This window comes from Barbus barbus (genome assembly GCF_936440315.1).
Source record: "Barbus barbus genome assembly, chromosome: 44".
NCBI lineage: Eukaryota > Metazoa > Chordata > Actinopteri > Cypriniformes > Cyprinidae > Barbus > Barbus barbus.
This window is the reverse complement of record NC_136722.1, coordinates 13,897,113-13,922,150: the sequence shown is the minus strand read 5'-3', so window position 1 is coordinate 13,922,150 and position 25,038 is coordinate 13,897,113. Positions and strand designations below refer to the sequence as shown.

Sequence of the window (25,038 nt, the reverse complement as noted above, 5' to 3'; positions counted from 1 at the left end):
GATGAGCTTGACAATAGGTGTGTAAATTCTTATTAAAACCTCTCACCTTTTTTTCTTTTTTTTTCTAATTTTGCTATGGTAGGAAATACATTGGAAAAGCCAATTTGTTAAAATGAACAAAATTCAAATAACCACAAAATCTACCGTAGTGAAAAATTTGTTTATGTACTTATAAAAATAGCTTGCAATTGTACTTTTTGTATACTAAACTGGTATACTTAACATCTGCTAAACTGGAACAACTAATTTTGTACTTAATGCACTTTAATTGTGCAGAAGTAGTGCTGAAGTCCAACTAAAGATATACTGAAGTATGTGACTCTGGACCACAAAAACCAGTCATAAGTTGCACGGGTATATTTGTAGTAATAGCCAACAATGGGTCAAAATTATCGATTTTTCTTTTATGCCAAAAATCATTAGGATATTAAGTAAAGATAATGTTCTATGAAGATATTTTGTTAATTTCCTACCATAAATATATAAATATACCAGAACCTAACTTTTGATTAGTAATATGCATTGCTAAGGACATAATTTGGACAACTTTAAAGGCAATTTATTTAAAAAAATAAGATTCCAGATTTTCAAACAGTTGTATCTTGTCAAATATAGTCCTATCCTAAAAAAACATACATCAATGGAAAGCTTTTTTATTCAGCTTTCAGATGATATATAAATCTCAATTTAAAAAAATTGACCCCTTATGACTGTTTTTTTTGGTCCAGGGTCACATTTAATTGTGCTAAAGTGAAATATAAAGTATATTTCAGGTATTTTGTAAATAAAGTAAATATTTTGCATTTAAAGACCCATATTATTCAAAGATCACACAATCCTCATCAATAGTGACATTAAAACACATTTTAGGCTTAATATTAAGAAATGTGCATTTCCAAATAAAGTAAATTTTATTTTTAATTTTTTACAGAAGTGTTTTTAAAACTTTTACTTTTACGTTTGTATGATAAAAAAATTGAACAAGAACCCAAGTCACCACTTGATATCCAAACTAAAATCTGGGTCTTGAATCAAAACTAGCTGAGAACCAGAGTGACTCAAATAAATTTGGATTTCTGTTTTTCTAAATCACCTACACAAAGGTATCACACGCACCTCAGCATGGGAACCTTTCTCCACTGATTTGACGATGGGCACTCTGTTTCGGTCTTCTAGCGTGAAGCCATAGCCTCCTTCACTTGGCTTTATCTGAAATCAGAGTACACATTTCACAGTTATCATGACTTAGTAGCTTTGGCTTTGTCATACAGTGACATTTTATTACAATTCATGTTTTTGAGCTGCTCCTAGAATGTGAACTTCAGCCTCTCATGAGCCAAAACTGTCAAACCAGTTGACTGCATGTTTAAGTGTAATGAGAGGCTGGTTTAGAAACAGTGAAGCATAATTACTGGTGATGACTCTAGAGTCAGAGCTGGCCCGAGTTCAGACCCCCCGTACGTGCCGAAGCAGAAAAGCCCCATGCGAGTGGATGAAAACCACATGGGCTCACGCCAACGTGCGCTATTGTAAGTGGCATCAGCTGTAGGCGATTACAGACGACATCTCTCACCAGCAGCGACTTGGCGATGACATTCTCCACTATTTTTAGATCGTGCTTTATGGGCTTGTGTTTGGTGTTGGAACCCTCCATCTCCTCGTCGGCAAAGAAGCGAAACAGAAGAGGCTCGTCCTTAAATTCGCTTTTTTCCAAAACTGAGAAAAGACAAAAGCAAGGTGTTTTAAAAGAAATAATATCTTATGCTCATGTGCTAGTGATGTAAGAAAGTCAAATATTGCATAGTTGACATGAAATACTTTTGGAAAATTGAAAGTCCTGTGGTGTCACATGATAAACTCAGTCTAAAGTTCAATGAAAACTATATACATATATATATATATATAATCCTTAAAATTATATAGTATTATTAAATTATATCAACTAAATTTCCATCAGTTTCTTTTTTACACACACACACACACACACACACACACACACACACACACACATATATATATATATATATTCACCCTGTAAAAGAGAACAGAAAACACTCACATGCAAAATACTGACTTGTACTACAACATAAATATTGACAGCTTATAACATTAAATATCCTTCATTCATTTTGCTTCATTCTAATGACATGTTTGTTTATTGTTGCATGAGTTAAATTACCAAATAATTAAGCAATAATAAATACAAAATAATACTATTAAAATGTATATTATTATTACTGTAAATTATTATATTATACAATATTATATTACATTATATTATAAATGTACTTTAACTTAACTCTTGAGTTTTGACATGTTATATGACAACTATTCAACTTCATTTGACTTTGGTATCTGTTTTTCTAAAGTCGTTCTATAACACACGGCAAAAAGCAACTTTATAGCAACTACTTTGTATTTGTTTTGGCTGCTGCTTGTCATGCAGCAGATGAGGATCGAATTGATGTGAAAATTTTATTTGTGTGCCACAAAGAAGAGGGAACCATGTAATGCAAAGGAATGACAAGAGCCATACAGAGAGTTTCAGAGGGGAAGCCTTTTCTATGGAAAGTGGGTCCCATGAAAAGGAACAGGCCAGGATTTCAATCTGTCACCCAGGCAACATGGGCTCTAAACAATCCCTTCACTTTTGTAGCAAAAATACCCCCAACCAGTTCTCCTCCACACTTCTATGGGTGAGATTAGATAAAGCTGAATTAGCTTTAATGGTCACATAACCCAGTGAATCATCTTAAATAGAGGACCAAAAATGAAATCACAGCCAGTCAAGTTATTACGTTCTATAAATTTGTTGGTAGTTTGCCGCATTTGAAACTCAATTGCAGGCTATTTGGAGCAGCCCATGTTAGACGAGCCATGATGTGGACTTTGGCATCGAGCGCCCTGAAAATGAGACCCAAATCCTGCAAACAAACGGTTGCCATGACAACTAGCCAGTCAAACTTGGATTGTGAAGGTCAAGGCTGTTGTCGAGAGACAGAATGTGCAGAATCCAGTTAGAGGAAACGTTTTGCAAAGTCAATTCATCTCATACACTACAAAAATCATTTTTTTAAATTAATATTTTGTTATGCTTTCTATTAAAAATGTCCTGAAAACAAAATATATTTACTCAAAAAGAATATATCTATCTAGAGAACAATTAATTTAAGTAAACAAATGATTCTCTTTCATATTTCTCATATCTGAGTTTCTCACTTCATGTGATTGCTTTTTCAGTTGTGAAAAACTGTCATTTTTAATGAATGATTAAGTTCAGTCATACTCAGAAAAAACACAAAAAGACGCTTGTCACAACACATTGAACAAATCAAAAAATGAATCAGTTAACAAATAAACCAAAGTGAAAAATAAATATACTAAAATATATTTAAAATACATTTATTTCATTCTAAGTATCCTACAAATATAGTTACTTATTCATGTATTTAATAAAAATACCCTGCAATTGTACTTTTGGTATACTAAACTTTTATACTTAGGGCCAGATTTACTAAACAGGGCAAATTAGCATTAGAGCGCAATTAGATAAAAGCACCAATGGGAGTGGAAAATTCTGAGTGTGATTTACTGGCAATGCGCACATTAAAGAACACAGACACAGACAGATCATTTCTGTAATGACCAGCGCAATATACCAAGAGCAGCACAAATTACTACCTGCTTTAAGACATGCTTTTTTGGGCGTTAAATAATGGCGCAAATACCAGTAATTTGACGAGTGCAAACGTAGGTAAATTGCGTTGCGTGATTCATTTTAATACACTCCTCCCATAAATTTTGCGCCTGAAGGGAAACTCTTAGACATGCATATTCAATAAGGTCAGGCGCAAAAATAACTGTGTCCACGCCTTTTCAGCGCTAATTCTTCCCTGCGCGTCTTAGTCTTTAGTCAGTAACCTGACAGTTCTATCGGTTTGCACTGATGTTAGTAAATCTGGCCCTTAAAGTCTGCTAAATTGGAACAACAAATTTTGCACTTAATACATTTTAATTGTGCAAAAGTACTGAAGTCCAAATAAAGATACACTGAAGTATATTTGATTGTGCTAAAGTGGAACGATTGCAAGTATACTTCAGGTACACTTTAAAAATCTTGCATTTAAAGACCATTATTATTCAAAGATCATACAATCCTCATAAATAGTGACATCAAAACACATTTTAGGTTTAATTATAATTTTTATATCAGTAAGTCTCGAGTGATATTTCAGTATTAACAGATTTGAAATATACTTAGGATGAAATAAATGTATTTTAAATATATTACTTTTTTCTAGGGAATGAATGGATTCATGAACAAATCAGTAAAAATTATTTTTGGTGAACAAATTGTAAACAAATCTTTTGGGTTTAATTCCATGTTCCCATAGGCAAATTGTATTTTTGACATTGTTGCTGTTGTTTTAAAGTACAAACCTCACAAGAGTTTCTTTGATTTATGCTTAAAACATCCCGGTTGACACTTTTGGGATGAGTTAACATATGACGCATACACACAAAGACAACTTTGACAAAGATACAGTGTCAAAGAGACCAAAAGAAATCAGACAGACACACAGAAAAAAAGACTGGAAATAAAAAAAAAAACAGTGAAACAATGACATAAACAGCAGCTATCATACCATGATGCATGAATCCATTGTCACACAGCTCCACCCCCAAGATCAGCGCCTCTTCTCTGCTTCGGCAGTCACCCTTCATAAGAGAAAGAGACAAGTGCTGCTCTCTTAGTCTGCTTACAAGCGGTCAAAATGTCACACACCCTCCTTTGAGCTACAGAAAACCACATGTAATTCATACACACCACTGCGGTCCGGTCACCACAGTGTGACATCTCTGAAGGGTCACTTGACCGCCTGGTAATAATTTCATAGTCAAACACAATACATCATTTTATTGAACACTCATTGACTGTGAAAGTTGCCTCTAAATATCCGAACCACACTTCAAATGTAATCAAAATCTGTATTCTCATGACGACTAGTCTGTTTTTAAGTAGACAGAATTATGTGAATGTGGCTAGACGGTGGTTTATTGTTACAGTTCTCTTCCGCCTCAGCATATTTGAGATTATCCGGCCTGTTTAGGAAATAACTAACAATTTTGCTCCATTGTTTCCTCTTGTCTCATTTCCTATGGAGGTCAATGTGTTTCCAATCTGTCTATAAAGCAGTATCATAATACAGAACAATCAGACTCAAATCTTACCTGTGCTATCAGCCAGTCTATCAGCTTGTTGGCCATCACCACCGATTTATACGTTCGTAGATGATAATCCTTATCCCTGTTAGAAAAGCAAGGAACATTTGACTTGAACAGTAGTACAGTAGCCTCAAGAGACACACATTTCAAGCTAAACTTTAACCTTTGCCCTGACTTGCATCTGCCTGAAAAGCTCTTGAGAGTGCTGTTCTGGGCTTTTACGTCACAACAACCCTTTCCTCTCAATTTTTTGAGGCCCAAACAAGTTCTTTACCTTGAATTTCCTTTAGGGTTGCACAGGGGTCGTAATGTTTGACCGAATAAGGACACTCTGCACATATTTTGCTCTCGCTGACCACACTAAATGACACAAAGTTGATCTGGAAAGCTAAAATGACTTTTTCATCAATGCAAAGTGAGTGGAGATGTTCAGTGAGAGCAGATGTCAATGAATCACAGCGGCCAACTAATTAACCAGTCAGTTTTTTCATACATTTTTTTCTACTTTTTATATTTTTAGCAGTGGTGCTTTGGTTAGCAAATGTGCAAATTACCATTTACACGATACAACTCTGATAAAAGTAAACTCACTTCAATGCTTTAATCATTTACCAAAGTCTCTCTCTTTGCACGGTTGATTTTTTAAGTTGTAGAGAACAGTTTTTTTGGTAAATGTGATTTTTAATAAATCATTGAGCACTTGTAATAATTTAAAGCCACTGAATAAATCAGTGAACGAATCTGTGAATGAATCAGAAAAAAAAAATTCAGTCGTTAATAGCTTATTTTTAATGAATCGAGTTAATGATTCATTGTTCCACTCAAAAAACACTTGTTGCCACCTAAAGCTGTTAAACAAACCAGTAACCAAATCAATGAACAAATCACCAAAAGACACTTGTCACCACCTAAAGCCGCTGAATGGATCTGTGAATGAATACATGAACAAACCAGTGAATTAATACATGAATGACTTTTTAATGAATCATTGAGTTGATGATTTAATGGCTCACTCCAAACATATGAAAAAACACTTTTCACCACCTAAAGCCACTGAATGTATCAATGAATGAATCCATAAGCAAACCAGTAAATTAATCTGACCAAATCTTTTTTTTTTTTCAGTTGTGAGCTACTTATTTTTAATGAATCATTGAGTTAATGACTCAGTGCCTCATTGAAATCACACAAAGAGACACTTGGTACCATCTGAATCAACTGAATCAACCAGTGAATGAAATTATTAATTTCTTTGTGAAACAGAACATCCTGGTTGTCACTTTTGGCATGTGTGAAGATATGACAGAATGGAAAAAATACAACTTTAAACATGGTTGGATTAGCATTCTGACAGTGTGCAAATGACAGGTTTACGCAACTAAACCATTCTGGAAAAGTGAATTCAGTACCAGCAGAACACACCGCTACAGCCATAAACATTCAGATGGGTTTCTTTGGCCACTACATTGCATTTCACGCTGTTTCTTAAGTGTCTAGCCACTGGTGTTGTGTATTTAAGATGGTGTGTCAAGTTAAAAAAAATGTAAAATGTGTTTCAAGACCCTATGTTCTCTTAAGAAACATGATTCTCTGTTCCAGCAGAGGTCAGCAGGTGTCTCTCAGCTCAGTTTGGTCCAGCTCCAGGGCCTGGAATGGGTCAAATGGATGCTTTGCGGCTGCTTCCAGACCACGGGAAATGAAATGGAGCAAAGATTTTCTCATGAAGCCAAGGGTCTCTTGGGGGACACTCACTGCGCTAGGTCAGAGGGCTAAGCAAGGGCCCACACCCTGCAACTCACACACACTCAACTCCAAACTTAGCTGTTCACAATTCAGAGAATTCGAAAGAGAAACATCCCCATTACATTTTTACACAACCAAACACCTCCAGATGACAGGAAATGTGCCTTTTCTCTCAAAGGAGTCCTCTCTCGCCATGCACCTCAAGTGTGTGTGACGGTTTCTGTTCAATTATATATGGATTTGTTTTAATCACAGACCAGAAGTGTGAGTCTGGACAGGCCTTGCCATGATTTAACCGCTATAGACATGGAGCCAGCCCTTTCCTCTGTAGCTGTACCCAGAAATGTCAGCGTGACAAATGAGGGTAAACAGCGTTACCACAGGCAGTCATATGCCTGGCACAAAAGCACTGCAATCTGTAGGACAAGTGTGTGCAAAGTAAACCAAATTTAGATTTTGGCCATTTGGTCATTTTCAAACACTCTTAGATATTTACTTTCTTTTTGTTCTACTTCTCACTGTTATACAGTATGTCAGGAATGTTACTCATCCTGGATTTTGGGGTGCAGAAGTGTTTTTTTAATGTGGGTAAGGTGGGGGGGGGGGGTGAAGCCCCTCCAGAGCCCCTCCACCCAGCAGGAAATACCAGATAATTAAACTAGAACTGGATTCTCCAATTATAGCTTTCCAAGGAAGGGATCCTCAGTACAGAGTACAGAAATGTGAGAATATATGCATTCTTAAGCCCTACTTGGATGGTAATTGTTTCTCAAGGGGATGTCAGTGAAAAAAACTCATGCATTCGGATGGCGATTTGTTCATGGTGGAGGAGTTAGTTCCTACAAACCTGGGAAAATGGTGCTCATGTGGCCAGTCACATGATTGTCAGCTGTAAACAAATTGTCTCTTACTGCTTGGACAGTTAATAAATCTTACTTAATTTAATTATAGAAAAATAATATCCTTTTTCTTACTTTAATTACTTTAACATCTTATATAAATATAGGAAAATTGACATGCTATGGTTTAAATTTCCTGTCTCAAAATGCTGGATGTCTGGATGTTTAAATGTGGACATGTTAACTCTTATTTACATAAGGAGAACATTTGACCTGGCTACTTGTTTGATTAGTAAAATAATCAGTCATGCAAAAATGTACCGCACCCCATAATAATGGCCTATTTCAAAACTTGTGGATTTGGATGGCAATTAAATTTCCACATGACCATGGTGTTTGTCAAAAAACAGTAGGTTATTCGGCCAGGAATTTTTATTCATGTTGTGGGAGAAAAACACTGATCTTCTGGATTCAGATGGCAATAAAATTACTAGCCCCTGTAAATACTGAAAATATATTACATCCCCTTTACATACAATTACTGTCGGAATAGGGCTATACACACATAAAAATGTAGTGGGATTTCTAGTGAAATCAGTTTTATTTTATTTCGAATTTTGAATTCAGAATTTATATATTATCTAAATTATATTCATATATTATATATTTAAATTTCAGAATTTTCTGCTCAAAATTAAATTTAATTATTTCAAATTAAATATATTAAAATGTTTTATAACTGCATGTAGTAATATTTTACATTTCCTTTGTTTCACATTGTCTATCTTAATTTGCAGGTTTAGATTAAAAAATTAAATTAGAATAAATGGAAACAAATATAAAAAATAACATTTACTATTAGAATTAGTGCTCTAACCAAATATATATATATATACACACACACAGATGAAACCTAACAGAAAATCATAGTGAAATTCTACAGCTCAAACACATTCTCACTGCACACAATCTATGAACTATATATGAACTATATATGTCATAAATCCAGCCTTACAGTTTAAAAAACCTTTAGAAATGCACTCAGGTTCCCACACAAAACTAAACATTCTTTGTTTGACAAAGACTTTTTTATGCAATTTACCTTCCAGAAAATAGCTTGCAACTCTTAAGGATGCATTTATGGGATTGCATATTTGTATTACAACCCAACAGGCCTTCAACAACTATTGTAGAATTTAGCAGAAAATTGGAAAATGGATCCACCTGATCATCCAAACAAGCAAATGTACCCTCAGAGTCCATTAGCTTTGTGTTTGCATGCAGAATTTAATGTCCTGTGGTCTGTCAGCTGCCAAAATCTTGGAATGCACCTGTTTCACATTTAAGGCCTCCACACTGATTACTCACATAGGAGCATGGCACAACATTGTGTTCAACTCCATGAACTAAAAATAAGACAATGGCTACAAAAGTATCTTGTTATGAGCTTAAACATACATAAAAGTATAAATAACTAAAGTAATTATGGATGAAAACTGATTTTTTTTTTATCACTAATCAGCCTCTAGTTTTTTTTCCTATAGGTGCTATTTTTAGAGCGGAAGGAGAAGGGACAGGGGTGCAAATGCACCTGGCAGGGGTGGTGTGACTAGAGACAGCTGTAATGAGGTGGAACTAAGCTACTGGCCCCTTACCTGATCACCGGTGTGAATAAACTATGGAGTCTGCAGAACAGCCTCACACCCTGAGGGGAAGAAGGACATTTGTTATTGTATGCCAAACTTTTCAAAAGGGCAGAAAGTGACAGCGAGAAAGTGGCCATTTAGCAGAGCATGGCTGCTTGAGTTACCTTGGAGATGACATCCTGCATGTCGCTGCGAGGGTGGTATGTGCCGTCATCATAGCGGAACCTATAGAGCACCGGCTCAGGCTTAAACTGGTGCTTGTCTGTGACTGAAATAAGTTTTAGAATGTGGAGATTAAATTAAGGCTAGAACAAAATGCATCCACATAAATTTCCAAATAAATTAAAAATTTCACAACTGTTTAATAGTTTGGGGTCAATACAATTTTTTTCAATAGAAATCAATACTTTTATTTAGAAAGGATGCATGCAAAAGTGACCCTTTTTTCACAGTGTTACAAATTTTCAATTTCAAATAAATGCTGTTCTTTTGAATGCCCTATTCATCACAGAACCCTGATAGATCAAATGTATCATGGTGTCCACAAAAAAATTGTGTTTTTAACACAACAAATGTTTCTTGAGCAGCAAATCAGCATATTAGAATGATTTCTGAAAGATCATGTGACACTGAAGACTGGAGTAATAACGCAAAAAAAATCTGCTTTGATATCACAGGAATAAATTACATTTTAAAATATATTGCAATAGAAAACAGTTATTTTTAATTGTAATGCTATTCCACAATATTACTGTTTTTATTGTATTTTTTATCAAATAATTGTATAGCTTTGGGGAGCAAAAAATAAAATAAATAAAATTTCAAAAACTGGAAAAATAAATGGAAATATTACCAACTATATTAGCAATAATATAACGCTCATTTACAAGCAGTCTAAAAAAAAGAGTTTTGTGAAAACTTAAAAAAAAAAAATTGAACCCTTTTTTGTGCACAGTGTAATATATTCAGTTTAGATTTCAATTTGCTAAAATTTTAAATTTATTAAAATAGTAGTTATTCTGAGCTGTAATTTATTTTACTATTACAATTGTCCAATTACAGGGGAGCTAAGCAGATGAAGCATAAAGTAGAGAATTATTCAGCTGGTCATGTGATCTCAAAATGATGTGGCAGCCCGCTTTATGAAAAATAAAAACAGCTCTTGTAAAGAGTGGAATTTTAAACATTTTTGCCAAAGGTAAAAGTAATTTTATTTATTTTTGTAAAATTTGTTTATTTATTTTTTACTTTTTGCATTGTTCATAATTCTATTTCAGATAAATACAACATTAAAACTGTAATGTAAAGATTTAAAATGCATGACTTATACTCTATTTGGATTCATTTTACATGCGCAAGGCAACAGAAATGCTATAAATTGAGGCGGAATGAATATCTTTGTAGGTATTAAAAAGTTTTACAAAGACACAAAAGGCTACACAAACTCTTAAGGACCTTCAGAATCTTTCAATGGAATTCAGAAGCTTTCAGCTTCATGTAAGCACAAATGCAAGTAACACTAACATGCTTATGAAAAGTAATCCTGCTGTTTCTGCCAAATGAATTCATCCTCCTCAGCGAACACTCAGCAAAGGCTTAAAGATCTTTCTCACCAAAGCTGTAAATGCGAACGAGTGGACAGAGGGCCCTAAAGCTCAAATTTATTTCTCCCTGTTAGGAAGCGATGAAGTGAAAAGTGATTTAGCATGAAGTCCTGGCTCAAAGCCAGTCAGTCTCCTTTAGGGAAAAATCCAGTCCATACGGTGAGCATGCATTGAGCAGAACTGAACCCCACCACCCAAACAAACGACAAAAGAAATAGCAGACAGAAGACCAGCCAGTTCCCTCAGTATTAAACAAACAGCAGGGTTTGGTTACTAACATTTTTCTTTTGTTGCATATGCATACAGGTTTGGAAAGACATGAGAAGTAAATAATGACAGATTTTCATTTTTGGGTGGACTATCCCTTTAAAATATTAATAATGCACAAATGGTGTTGATGAAAACTCAACTGATTATTTGAGCTAAGCAGACATGAAGTGCATGTCTATCTACTGGTTTTGACTGATGGCAAGCCACCTTTAGTTCAATACGGTGTATTGCCTTTTTTCATATTTATAAGATTTGCATATGTTTTAAAAGTGTTGTTTGTGTTGTATTTTATCATTTGCTATCTGACTCTTATCTACCCCTCTAATTCATACAGTATTATTATAACTAAGGTAAAAGAAAATAAGTTTCAGTCATACTTTAGTCACTCTCATGTCATTTCAAACCTGTATGACCTTTCCTCTAAAAGATGATCATTTAAAGAATGCAGTTTTGTCCACACAATCTAAGTCAGTGAGTTGCAAAACAGCATTGGACTCTATTGACTTTCATTTCATAGACAAATAAACACTGAGCTATTTTCCAAAATATAATTTGTGTTCCACAGTTTGGAAAGATATGAGGGTGAGTAAAAGCACTGGCAGAAATGTTTAGTTTTCTTTTATAGTAAATGTTTTATTATGATTACTTTTTTATTGTTATTATTAATTTCAATTTAACGTTTTTATAACTTAATAATTATTAAATAATTATTAGTTCACAAACCCCAGTTATACAATACAGTTACTGTAAAACTTTTAGCCAGTACTGACACACAGAAAGTCAGAATATGCTAGTAAAAGATCAATAGAGTGGAAATATTACTAACCGTGGTGGATGATGCCGTTTTCCAGGAGAGCTTGGCCCAAATGAACCCCTTCCTCAGGGTTATTGGTCTCTCCGATCTCCATCAGCCAAGACACGAACTCACTAAGAAAAGAGAGATGGAGGACATATAAATAATGTGAGGACAAACAAAGAGGGACCCATAAATTATATGAATGACTGTCAACAAAATCCATTAAAACTGAGTGATCGCACCACAGAGATGAGCTCGATAATTAATAGTCTTCTTGTGCATTGAGGTGGAGTTTAAGTCTGGTCACTTTTCCTTTCTTTCTTTCTACTCATCTATTTACTATCCAGCATCTACCCATCTATCGATCCATCCATCCATCTATCTATCAATCCATCAATCAATTCATTGATCCCCTTAACAATGCAGAGATTAGAATAATAAAAAAAAGATTTACTCCTTTTCTATTTCTCTCCTACTCTTTTTCAATCTTTCTCTGGTTTCTTAAATCAGTCTTTTTCTCCCGATAAAGCTAAACTGACTGCCTTGTATAATTTAGTAATTTTTCTGGGTGAAGCCACTGTCTCAGTGGAGGATATCTGATTCCACTCCCACCACTCCCTCCCTGCTTCTCCGTCCCATCCACCTCTCCACAAAACCAAAACGAACATGCCAAGCTCCACCAGTGTAATCCTGCGGCTCTTCCCAGAGTTCATGGAACCCGATGGTGATACAGCATGAGAAACATCTCAGACTCCAGCAGACCTCTAAGGTTTTAGGAGATAGAATTTGTCTAAAAAGAGACCAACCTTAGGTCTGTATTCCAAAACATTCATAAATTACAACCATTTAAGTTTGCATAATGCTTTTTCGCTGACTGAATGAATGATATGGAGAGATTGAAACAGAAAGAGAAAATGACAGCGAACAAAATGAATAAAGAAAGATGAACACAACATAAAACATAGTTAAATGCTCATTTTGAAATATGCTACAGAAAAAAAAAATATAAAATAAAGTTCTCATTATAATAAAGGTGGGATTTCTCGGATTACTGTGAGACGACAATTATTGGTTAGATGAATCCATGAAAAACATGTGAATCTGGTTAGAGTTCATTGTTAATGAGAGTTTAACAATTAGTTGGTTATTAGTTGGGAAAAACGTTTGTGGGTGGTCTGAAACTGAGTACAATAAACATGCAATATAATACAGATATGAATTCAGTTCTTACAAACACAGAAAATAAATTTACATGTGCAGATATAATAAGAAAACAACTAATTATGTGCTTAATGCACATTATTTGTGCAGAAGTAGTGCTGAGGTCCAACTAAAGATATACTTAAGTATATTTGATCGTGTTAAAGTGGAACTATAGCAAGTATAGTTCAGATATACTTTAAATATCTTGCATTTAAAGACTGATGTGTGCAATAAAGGAAATAAAGTGCAATTATAATTTTATATCAGAAAGTCATAGTGGATTTGAAGTATACTTAGTATGAAATATATTTAAAATTAATAATTGCATAGTTGTTGTTTTTTCTAGGGGAAACAAGAGTGCATATTTAAATAATAAACACCACCTGATAAATATCCAATACTTTGACTAATACTGAAATCAATCCATCAATCAATCAATCATGAATGCCTAGAACACGAATACTAATAAATGTGAATGCATTGTAGGTTGCTTTGGATAAAAGCATCTGCCAAATCCTATATGCTAATCCTGAGTGAGAACAAAAAATACATAATTTATTTGAGCAGCTTGTTCTTAAAAATTGAGTTTAACTAAATATAGTGAATAATATTCTAAAAGCAAGTGTTATAATTAAGTCTGGTTTTTAATTAAGAGCTAACCTTTGCTGCAAATTCAATACTCAGAGTTTAACATGCAAATTTAGTACATAAAGCAAAGAGAGAGAGACACTTATTGCAAGAAGAGAACTATATGAAAGAAGAGCAGAATTAAAATAGTTGAGGCATAGAGATACATGAAGCAAACAGAGATGAGCTTGATCAAAAATACTACTGGCTGTGAATCACATGTTAAAATAGTAAAACAAACTGGTGGCCAGATCACTGCAGTGTTTCAGCACGCTCACCCAGACAGAGCTATATTTTCACAGGTTCTGCTATCATATGTTTCTTCGGTCCATCTGGCTTTCTGAGACGCACAAACCACCCACTCATGAACATTATCTGCTGTCTGTGATCTCTATCCTTAATGAATCCATTCCCGCTCCAGACCTCGCTGTCTGTGTGCTGTCTGGAAACGCTGGGGGGGAAAAGTGCCTCTAAATCCATTTACAATATAATCTGGCCACAACTATAAGCAGTTGTACTTTGAGGAGGCTTTTTTATTATTATCATCTCCTTTGAACAGGCAAATCCCAACCCAAAATGGCATTATAAAGAGTGAAAGTTTGTGGTTGAGTGTCACAGCGTTTTGAGTGTCTTATTTTAGCGAACGGTGAGGTTGTCGTATTGACATCTCAAAGAGTTTAAATTGTGAATGCCAGCTGCAGAGACTTCGGGATTGCCAGTCGAGCTGAGTTAATCTGAGTTCAGCCTAAGGATTTCCCAACCACACTTCAAGCAAATGAGATCAGAGCAGGAAAAATTCAACACATCTTGGAACAATCTCCTTTATATTTTCTGGTCTGGGTGCTTCAGCGTAATGCAGACTGCAGATGTTCACACTTACATCTTCAAAGGTAGGCGTCAATATTTTTTTCAGATCAAACTTACTAAAACAACGATAACTCATACAGAAAACTACCTTGTGGTTACCAAGTCGTTGAAAAAGAAAAACATGTTCAGTTAACATAATCCTGGGTTATTTTGTTTCACATTTCCCTTGTTTAGTTCTTAATCCTGAGTAGTCAGGTTGTAAGGTTTCATGTGAAATCTCTGGGTTAATATTCTTATTTGCATATTTATGAGGTTAATAATTGATTTGATTTAATACCTGCTTGTCTAAATATGAAAATGTTGCCAGATAAATCTGCACTGGTTTAAATCTCACATTTGCTGTTATTGTAAAGACACATCATGAATATTTAATGAGGCAAGCATTAAGGTAGTTTATGATTGGTTGGTTGATGCTAAACAACTTCATGTTACTTTGCAGCACAGTGTAAATTTGCTGTCCCCTCAAAATAAGTCAACACACAACCATTAATGTCTAAACCGCTGGCCACAAAAGTGAGCAACATATGTACTAGCTGTCAGTTCGCATGATGGAAACGACTTTTGCCTTGCATAACATAAATGGATTTTATTCATTATAGTACTGAGTTTTATTTAATTTGATGTTAATATATGTTCTCTAATCTCAGTACTGTTTGTTTATGGGCAGGTTTTGGAGTCAGTCGCGGCATCTTTCAGCTACGAGTGAAACGCGAGGCCGCGGTCTGAGGTTCGCACAGCGACACACCGGCACGCGAATTAGCACTATTTTGGTAAAAAGCGATTGCAGATAACGGTTGAATACATTTAAATTAAAATGCTACTTTTAAATGTTACATTTTTATGTCTAAAATGCTTGTTAAACGAGTTTAAATGTATGTAATATTGTAAACTATGCTGTATTCACCAAATAAATTCAATTTGTCATGTATTTTGTCTATGTGGTCTTGCCTGATAATAACTTTTCTTCTTTTGATTATTGCTGTTGCCTCTAATAATTCTGTGTGATTGTTTCATTTCCAGCCAATTTTAAGCCAACAATGTAATAATTTTTAAACAATAGTTGACTTAAATAAAACAACCCAGCATGTTGCGTAAAAGCATTTAACCCAACCAGCTGGGTCAAAATAACTCAGCATGTGTTCTGTCCAGGGCTCTGAACCGGTTCATGGAACGAAACCGAAAACTGGAAACGAACAAAAATTTGACTGGAACAAAACCGGAAACAGAAACTAAATCAAATTTTATAGTTCCGAACAGAATCGAAAATTTTAAATGGCCATTAACCGGTTAATAACGTTATTTTATCGTTCCATTTAATATTTGAAATTAGCTGTCAACCAATCAGGAATTCAAGTAGTACAGACTATGCAAATGTGACGCTGACGCATCCAACAAGTGAAATGCTCGCCTGCGCTCAGCTGTGAATTTTTGGTAAATCGCATCGGCGTTAATCCGAGGATAGTATAAGATGGATTCAACAGATTTTACGCACCTGCAGCGCTTCTGTGAATGGAGAAAACACAATAAAAATTTAGGCTTACATAAAAAGGAATATATATGCCTATACACTAAATATATTTCACGTAAATACTTGACAGATTAACAAAATGAAAGAAAAAAAATATGCTGAGTTAGGCTTATAGTTCATTGTGACGCATTCCAATGTTCTCGGAAAGGAAACGAGACGGCAGAAAGTAGAAAGTTTTGCAAAATCTTTACAGTTTTATTTTTTTTGCAAAAGCTTGACAGTTTTGAATTATGTATTGCATCTGTATAACCAACCAGCGTTGGTATGGCCATATTGCGCTGGCGCCTCTCGCGCACAAAGACACATATCTTTGCGACATTGCAGCCTGTTCATTAGGAACGAATAAAAAGTTACAGTGCTCCGTTGTCTGATCTGTTGCGTTCAGCGTGACCACCTCACTGTACTGATATAGCCGATGTGAAGGATGATGTTTTACGTCGATGAAAGCCTATAATAAATAGGCTAATATTTTAGTAGATAAGTCGCGAATATGGAAACATTTGGATTCGTGCCGAGTGAGAGAGGTAGGCATCAGTTTTTGGATTGACGTTTTTATAGCCTTTTAAAGCTACAGCCTTAAATTTAGAGGATTTGTTTTATACAAGTAGCATTTTTTTAACAATGCAGCAAACAATTTTAAATATCTTTAAAAAATACTTTAATGTCTTTAAAGCATTAATAGATTTTTTATTTTGTTTAGTAGCCTACATTTAGAAATTAAAAAATCTAGAAAAGATTATGCTGTATTGGCTTTGTGTAAAAAAAAACACTGTACTTTATTATTATTATTATTATTATTATTGTTATCATTATTATAGGCAAAGACAATTTAAAAAATAACGTTAACCATTATTTTTTCTACTCGAACCGGTTTCGGAACGGTAATAATACAGAGGAACGCAGGAACAGAAACGTTAAAATATCGATTCTGCTCAGAGTGAACTGATTGACTTTTTTTTTTCATTTTCAAGCCCTGGTTCTGTCCAATATTTACCCAGCACTGTGTTGCCAAATAACCCAAGTTGGGTTGTTTTTAACGCAGCAGTTTTTTGTGGGTTTTTTTTGAGTGTATGCTAGTTACAGTTTAAAAACAAACTGGGTGGTGCAGGGAACTCTGGGTACCATTTAAAACAGTCCGGATTTACACTGCTAAATAAAAAGCAGGTATAAAAACATTCAACCTCTTAAAAGAAAAATCACAACCAAAAAAAGGACCTAGAAGCTATTTCTTTAACACACAAGTCAAATTCCTCAAGGAAAAGAAAAGAACAAACAAAAGACAGATGGACTCTACAGAAAAGGACAGATTTAAAAGCACAGAAATGGACGGGTAATAAAAACGATCCTGACTTAGTGTTTGAGATCTATTCATCATGTACAGTAGCCTGAGATCTGTTCACCCGAATGCTGTCCATCTCTAACTCCATTACACTGCACTGCTCTGTTATTTATGATGTTCATGAAATGGTATGTACTTCGGTCACTACAGTCACTTCTACAGCTACACACTCTCATTCTCAGTGTGTTACTCGCACTCCCATGATACTACAGGTCGTGACCTCTAGCGTAATCTCTCCTGGAGTCTATCACAGCCATTATCCGCACAGACCGAGCACAGAGAGAAGACTCTCGCTAGACCTACCTTCCAAGGAAGCACTTGGGGAAGGTAGTGAGTTTGCGCTTGCGGTCCTTAATGAGGTGGCCCTGTTTACTCATGAGGTTATAAAGCTTCTCGCCTTTCTCAGATATCATCACCCAGGTGTCCTGCTCCATGCCCAGTCTCAATGCTGGAAAAGCAAATAAGAGAGATTGCACTGTCTGAACCCAGAATTACACAGATTGTATGTGTATATGTGCTATATGTATATATTGTATATATGTATATATTTAGCACAATGTATGTAGGTGTATATATTGTGTATATATTTTAGTTTCAAATGTAGTTAAATAAGTAACAAATGGAACCTTATTGTAAATGTTACCATTTATATTTATATATGTACACACACATATATATATGTGTGTGTGTGTGTGTGTGTGTGTGTGTGTGTGTGTGTGTGTGTGTGTGTGTGTGAAGGCGAACACAGAGCGAATGAGGAGGAGCTTCTTCCCGCAGGCCATTCGGAGTCTTAACCTCTCTCCACACTAAGCACATCACCCCACACTTCCACTTTGCACATTTTCAAATACAATCTGCACTAATTTGTAGAAGGGTTACGTAAGGATAAATGAGTGGGACTTACATACCATTTGTCTTTGTCTTTAGTATTCCTTTACTCACTTATACACTTTACTGCACTGCACAGCACACGGACACTTTATCACTGACATACACTTTACTTTTTATAGAATCTATATAGAATCATATTCTATTTTTATTCTTCATATCTATTTTTATTCTCATATCTATTTGTTATTTTATTTTATTGCTAGTTTATTTCTGTATATATGTTTACTGTGCTTTTTCTATTTGTATTTTTGTAAACTTGAGGTTTTTCTTAATTTTGTTGGACAATTTGTTGGACAGTCGTACAATACATTTCACTACATGTCGTACTACGTATGTATATGTATGTGACAAATAAAATTTGAATTTGATTTGAATTTGAATTTGAATTTGATTTGTGTATGAATATGAATTCATATATGTGTGAATCTGTATGAAATTTATATTTATTGTATATACTTCTATATATTTAAAGATATTTATTAGTGTTGTCAAATGATTATTCGAGATTAATCGTATTCAAAATAAAAGTTTTTGTTTACATAATATATATGTGTGTACTGTGTATATTTATTATGTATATATAAATACAAACACATGCATGTATATATATTTAAGAAAAATATGTTATGTTTGTATATGAAATATATTTATATATAATATAAACTATTAACTATAATAATATAAATATATAAACCTATATGCATGTAAATATTTCCAAAATATCTACTGTATATGTGTGTATTTATATACACTTAATAAATATACACAGTACAATATATATATATATATATTTATATATAATGTAGGTAAAAGCTTTTATTTTGGATGTGATTAATCGTTTGACAGCACTAATATTTATATATACATTATAATACATATACATTACAATATATAATAAATAAATTTAATAGAGGTATCGGCATCAGTATTTTACTGACCTTAATATTACTTTGATGCTACTATATTGCTATTATATATAGATATAGATTATTTAATATATATTTTATTTATATTGATTCTACATTAATTTCGGGATTCAACGTGTCAATATATTTATTGTTACCATTTTTCATTTGTTTATATATTTAGTTTATTTTAGATGTATATACAATATAATAAAACAATATAATGTATAATATAAACATATATTATAATAATGCTATTTGATCATTAACAACAAAAAAATGTACAATTACTTGTAATACTGTACAGCAAAATCTGACTATTAAATCTCAAATTAAGAAATTGTAAAAAGATGCTATTATATATTATTTAACATATTTTTTTATATTGAATCTACATTAATTTTAGGATTCACTGTCAATATATTTCTTGTTACAGATTATAAGTTGTTTATATATTTAGTTTGTTTTATCTGTTCATTTAATATTACAATATTATACAATATAATTTATATATATATATATATATATATATATAATAACAATACAATAAAATATATAATATAATATAAACAACATAAAAACACATTATAATAATAATAATATTTAATAATAATTAACAACAAAAAATGTACAAGTACATTGTAATACCATACAGCGAAATCTGACCATTACATTTCAAATGAAGGCTTTTGTTCCCTCATAGTACACTTAATGAGCCGTATTGTAATTTTATTTTTTTTTCAGCAAGTATTATTACATCATTACTCACTTTTTCGTCTTTCTCTCTCTTTTAAAACGGCCTCCAGCCACTCCTGCTTCTCCTCCGGCGTCTTTGCCATGCAGACGAACCACTTGTTCTTCGCTGTGTTGTGGATCTTCCAGCCGTTGTTCACGATGTTCCCGCTGCTGTGGTAATCCGCTGAGGAAAAACACAGACAAGTAATCAATGTCTGCCTGTCAGAGACGCCTTTTATAGCCCTCCCAGGCCACTTCCTTGGATTTTCCAAAGCATATTTTCTTTTGTCTGTGTGGCCTGTTTGTCTGCATGTGGCATGACCAGCAATGTTCTCCGTTTCGCATTCTTGCCTTCCCTCCACATTTGTATGCCAGGCTATCTATCAAAGTGGCCCAGATGACAAAATGGATGTTCTTGACCATAAACAAAGCAGTGTGAACAGCCAAAGAAAACAGTAAACTTTAGAGCAAATGAAACATTCCCACATGAAACAGGCAACAAACAAAACAGCCCATGAATGAAATGGATCACAGGCAGACGACGAATCGATTGCTCTAATTACAAGGCCGTGAAGAATCGACATGCTATTTGAACAGTCCTGAAGAACAGGCAGGAATTAAAACCCATCTTGAAGCACTGATTGCATCAATGTCTCAGAGGAACAAAATCCTTTAGAACTTTTTTGCAACTTTCAAACAATACCGTGTGGTGGTTTCTTAATCGTTTTCATGCATTGTTTTGGGATCAGTACTTCTCTACATTGTACAGCTCTGTGCTTTGCAAGCAAATTGAGTTGTCATAAGGGTCCATTTGAATAAAATCTGAATAAATAAGCTTTCCATTGATGTACGGTTTGTTAGTATAGGATCCTATTTGGCCGAGATACGACTATTTGAAAATCTGGACTCTGACGGTGCAAAAAAATCGAAATACTGAGAAAATCGTCTTTAAAGTTGTCCAAATGAAGTTCTTAGCAATGCATATTACTAATCAAAAATTAAGTTTTGATATATTTATGGCAGGAATTTTACAAAATATCTTCATGGAACATGATCTTTACTTAATATCCTAATGATTTTTGGCATAAAAGAAAAATCAATCATTTTGACCCATACAATGTATTGCTGTCTATTGCTACAAATTTACCCGTGCTACACATGACTGGTTTTGTAGTCCAGGGTCACATTTTATGCATGATGATTAAAGTGGTCTGACCTGTAATGCCCAAAATATTTGCAATTATATAAGTAGCAATGCATGGTAATATCATATGAATACATTCACAAATTAATAATATTATTAATAATGGTCCGACTTTATATTAGGTGGCCTTAACTACTATGTACTTACATTTAAATTAATAATTTGAAACAATGCACTTATTGTGTACACACATGTTCTTACATTGTACTTATATTTTTTAAAATACCTATATGTAGCTATATCTGTAATTAATTTCTGTAAGTACATTTATAATTACACTGTTGACCCATCCCTTACACCTTAACCCACCCTTAAACCTACCTATATCACCAAACCTGTCACTAACCTTACCCATATCCCACCTCAATGGCAGCAATAGTGTGTTGCAATACAATACGACCACAATAAGTACATTGTACTTTTTTTTTTTAAGTACATAGTAGTTAAGGCCACCTAATATAAAGTGTGACCTTTTTTTTGGCGTATATATAAACATAACAAATTAATAGAAAATTAATCATTAATCAATATATTTATTTATTTATTTATTATTATTATTATTATTATAAAATTGTTGTTTTGAATGTTATGCGATTATTATTTAATTCTGTTGAAAGGTCTGCATTTTTACACCAAAAAATAATTAGCAATTATGCAAATGTGCAATTACATAAAGTGAAACAATGCACGTTACCATCATTTTAATACATGCACATGTAGTACATGAGTTCATTTGAAACGCTCACGTAATACACTGCTGTTTCAAAAAGGTAGAGTACATTTGCTTAAAACTCCCTTATTTGGATGATGATTATGCAATAATCGTGACAGCACTACAAGCAAGATCTGCCACTATTATAACTCTGAAAACCATATGCTAACAAACACCTCAGCAAAAAACAAATAAGGTGAGATGTATTCATCAGTTTATTTTCTCATGCATTTGAAATGGGCCGTTCATTCGCACCATAATCAGTCAATCTGGGCGCCTGTGTTTCCTTCCCCCGTGAACGGCCTGTGTGTTGCAATGATTACGCCTCTCAATTCAGCACAGGAATTGGATAAATTACTGGCATCCATCTGTACGTCCGCTGGTGGGATAACGCCGCCACAGGCAGCATCTTCCTTTAATTCAACCGAATCAATTTCCAAATAGCTCTTAACTTTCATACAAAGACTTTTATTCTTTCTATCATTTAAACAATTGAAATGCAAATCAAAGAGAAACTCTCCATCTATGACTTAAAGTGCACTTTTACAGCTGCACACAGGAAGTCTCCATCAATGGCTTTCATTACACGCAAATAATAGTCTATGTCTGGATTTTACACGGAGACATTGGGGAGAATGGGAAAACCCACAAGCAAATGTGGCGGTGTTGGCTTTGTTTAGATTCCATGGACTGAAACCCATCCATCTCCAGAGCAGCCAGATATTAGGTCCGCCAGGGAGCAAATGATTGCTTCTACAAATATAACTGATAATCAGGACCTCTCCATCGCCAAAACACACTCCACTCAAGAGTTCATCAAGTCACCGGGCTCCAAGAACTTGTCATCCTGCCCAGAAAATGGCATTTTTCTAAACTTTAGCTGTTAAAGCAGTGAAACGCTTAACCCACACACTTTGAAAGTGCTACAGAGCTATAGCGTTTATTATAGTTTCCCCCTGAGGGTGCAAAGATTATTTTAATAATATGTTAAACTAATGGATGGATTTCCATTAAAGCCAATTATGTTTGCTGTCACATGACTTATATGAACTACTTTTATGGTGGTATTTTGTCACTTTTAGAGCTTAATAGCCCTAGTAACCAGTTACTTATATGGATCAGGGGTATTAGAGTTAATTAAAAGTAAAAACAAACAAAAAAGTTCCTTTATCTTTAAATAAAAGTAAAAAATTAAATCAAATATTAAAAAAAATTAATTAAATCAAATATCAAAAAAAAAACTTAATTTACAACAGTTATAATTTTAATTTAGTCTAACTAAATTACTAAAATAACTAAAAACTAAAAAACAAAATGAATATGTGTGTGTGTGTGTGTGTGTGCAGATTAATTATTTAATTGTATCCTCTGAAATGACCAAAAAATCCATCTAAAGATGCCATTACACAAATATTATTTAAAACAGTTTATTTATATTAATTCAACATTAATTTTGGAATTTTGTCAATATAGAATAGAATAGAATAGAATAGAATAGAATAGAATAGAATAGAATAGAATGCAACATTTATCATTTTCATTGTACTAAAATAACTAAAACTAAAACGGGACAAAATAAAAAACTTAATAAAATGGTAAAACACAACTGAATTACTAAAACGTTAACTATACAATTAAAATGAAATATAAACAAATTACGATAGTATCTCAGTTATACTAACATAACACTGATATGGATTTGTAATGACATGAGGGTGAGTAAACAACACACCTGTTCCATCATCCACATTCTCCACCTCCATGACCTCTGTATTGATTCGGCCTCGGAACAGGTAACGAGGACCCTCAGTGGCCGTCTTACTGTTTTTCAAACGCCTGTAACAGAGCCCAGTACAGAACCATTACTCTGTTATCTCATTAAAAACCAACACAGCTGGCGGCTGCAAGGTTTGACAGGTGAAAGTGAAAGCTCACCTGTTCTTCTTCTTACAGTACACCAGCAAGTTGTCAAAGAGGAAGAAGATGCGTTCTTGGATGTTCCCTGCAGAGATCTTCAGCAGAACTCCCTGCATGAGCATCTCCGTACAGCTGTCTGTGATGTTGGAGCCCTAAGTGTGGAAAATAGAGCAACATTTTTTAATTTTATTTTAATTAATAGAATTTAAATACAATTTAATTTAATATTTTTTATCAAAATGTTTTCTTCATCAAAATAAAAATAAAATAAAATAAAAAGAATCTTAGTCCAGCTGTCTGTGATGTTAGAGTCAATGTTATTTTAGTACCATTGATGGTTTTATAGTTTTTGTTAATATTTTGAATTAAATTTAATTGGCATATTTTCTGTTTTCACTTTAATTTTAGTTAAAGTTTTAGTAATTTTGTTGTGTTTTTGTCATTTTTACTGGTTTTCATTTTTTTTTATATGTATATATCAGAGATGCCCAAACCAGGGCCCATGGGCCATAGTTAGCCCATGTTGACCTTTGATTTGGCCCACCATATCACAAAACTTTAATAGGAAAAATAACATAGTCTACATAATTTCTATTATTTTTTATGTATTATTTTCTCTACATCAGAAATAAATGTTTTTTCTTTAATCAAATAAAATAAAAAATGATTAATTTCAGTTCAGCTGTCTGTGATGATGGAGCCCTGAGTAAGGACAATAGAGAAGATGTTTCCAGAACGATCACTAGTACTTTCTAAACATGTTCTTCTGTGTCATACAGCTGCCATATTAAGTGTTATAATTTCTATCATTCATTTGTTTATGCAAGTGGTCCATCCCTTATACTGCTCTGTCCCACACTTAAGTTTCTGTAAAGCTGCTTTGCAACGATTTGTATCGTGAAAAGCGCTATAATAAACTTGAATTGAATTAAACTTAACTTTGTCTTGTTTCCCAGAGTGCTCTTGGTCAGTACAGTCTCATTAAC

At 33.9% G+C, this 25,038-nt stretch overlaps 1 protein-coding gene across 1 annotated transcript in view; it reads right to left on the bottom strand.

The window, feature by feature from the left end:
• The window catches only part of LOC306863468 (phosphatidylinositol 3,4,5-trisphosphate-dependent Rac exchanger 2 protein-like), a 155,383-nt gene that overhangs the window by 86,455 nt on the left and 43,890 nt on the right, over window positions 1–25,038 (bottom strand). The window contains exons 7-17 of the mRNA XM_079406809.1: window positions 24,071–24,204; window positions 23,868–23,971; window positions 20,254–20,403; window positions 17,992–18,136; window positions 12,155–12,255; window positions 9,619–9,722; window positions 9,464–9,513; window positions 5,233–5,308; window positions 4,647–4,719; window positions 1,574–1,716; window positions 1,117–1,209 (exon numbers count right to left, since the gene is read on the bottom strand). Of these exons, the coding sequence (XP_079262935.1) occupies window positions 1,117–1,209; window positions 1,574–1,716; window positions 4,647–4,719; window positions 5,233–5,308; window positions 9,464–9,513; window positions 9,619–9,722; window positions 12,155–12,255; window positions 17,992–18,136; window positions 20,254–20,403; window positions 23,868–23,971; window positions 24,071–24,204 (1,173 nt within the window). The remainder of the gene's footprint in view (window positions 1–1,116; window positions 1,210–1,573; window positions 1,717–4,646; window positions 4,720–5,232; window positions 5,309–9,463; window positions 9,514–9,618; window positions 9,723–12,154; window positions 12,256–17,991; window positions 18,137–20,253; window positions 20,404–23,867; window positions 23,972–24,070; window positions 24,205–25,038) is intronic.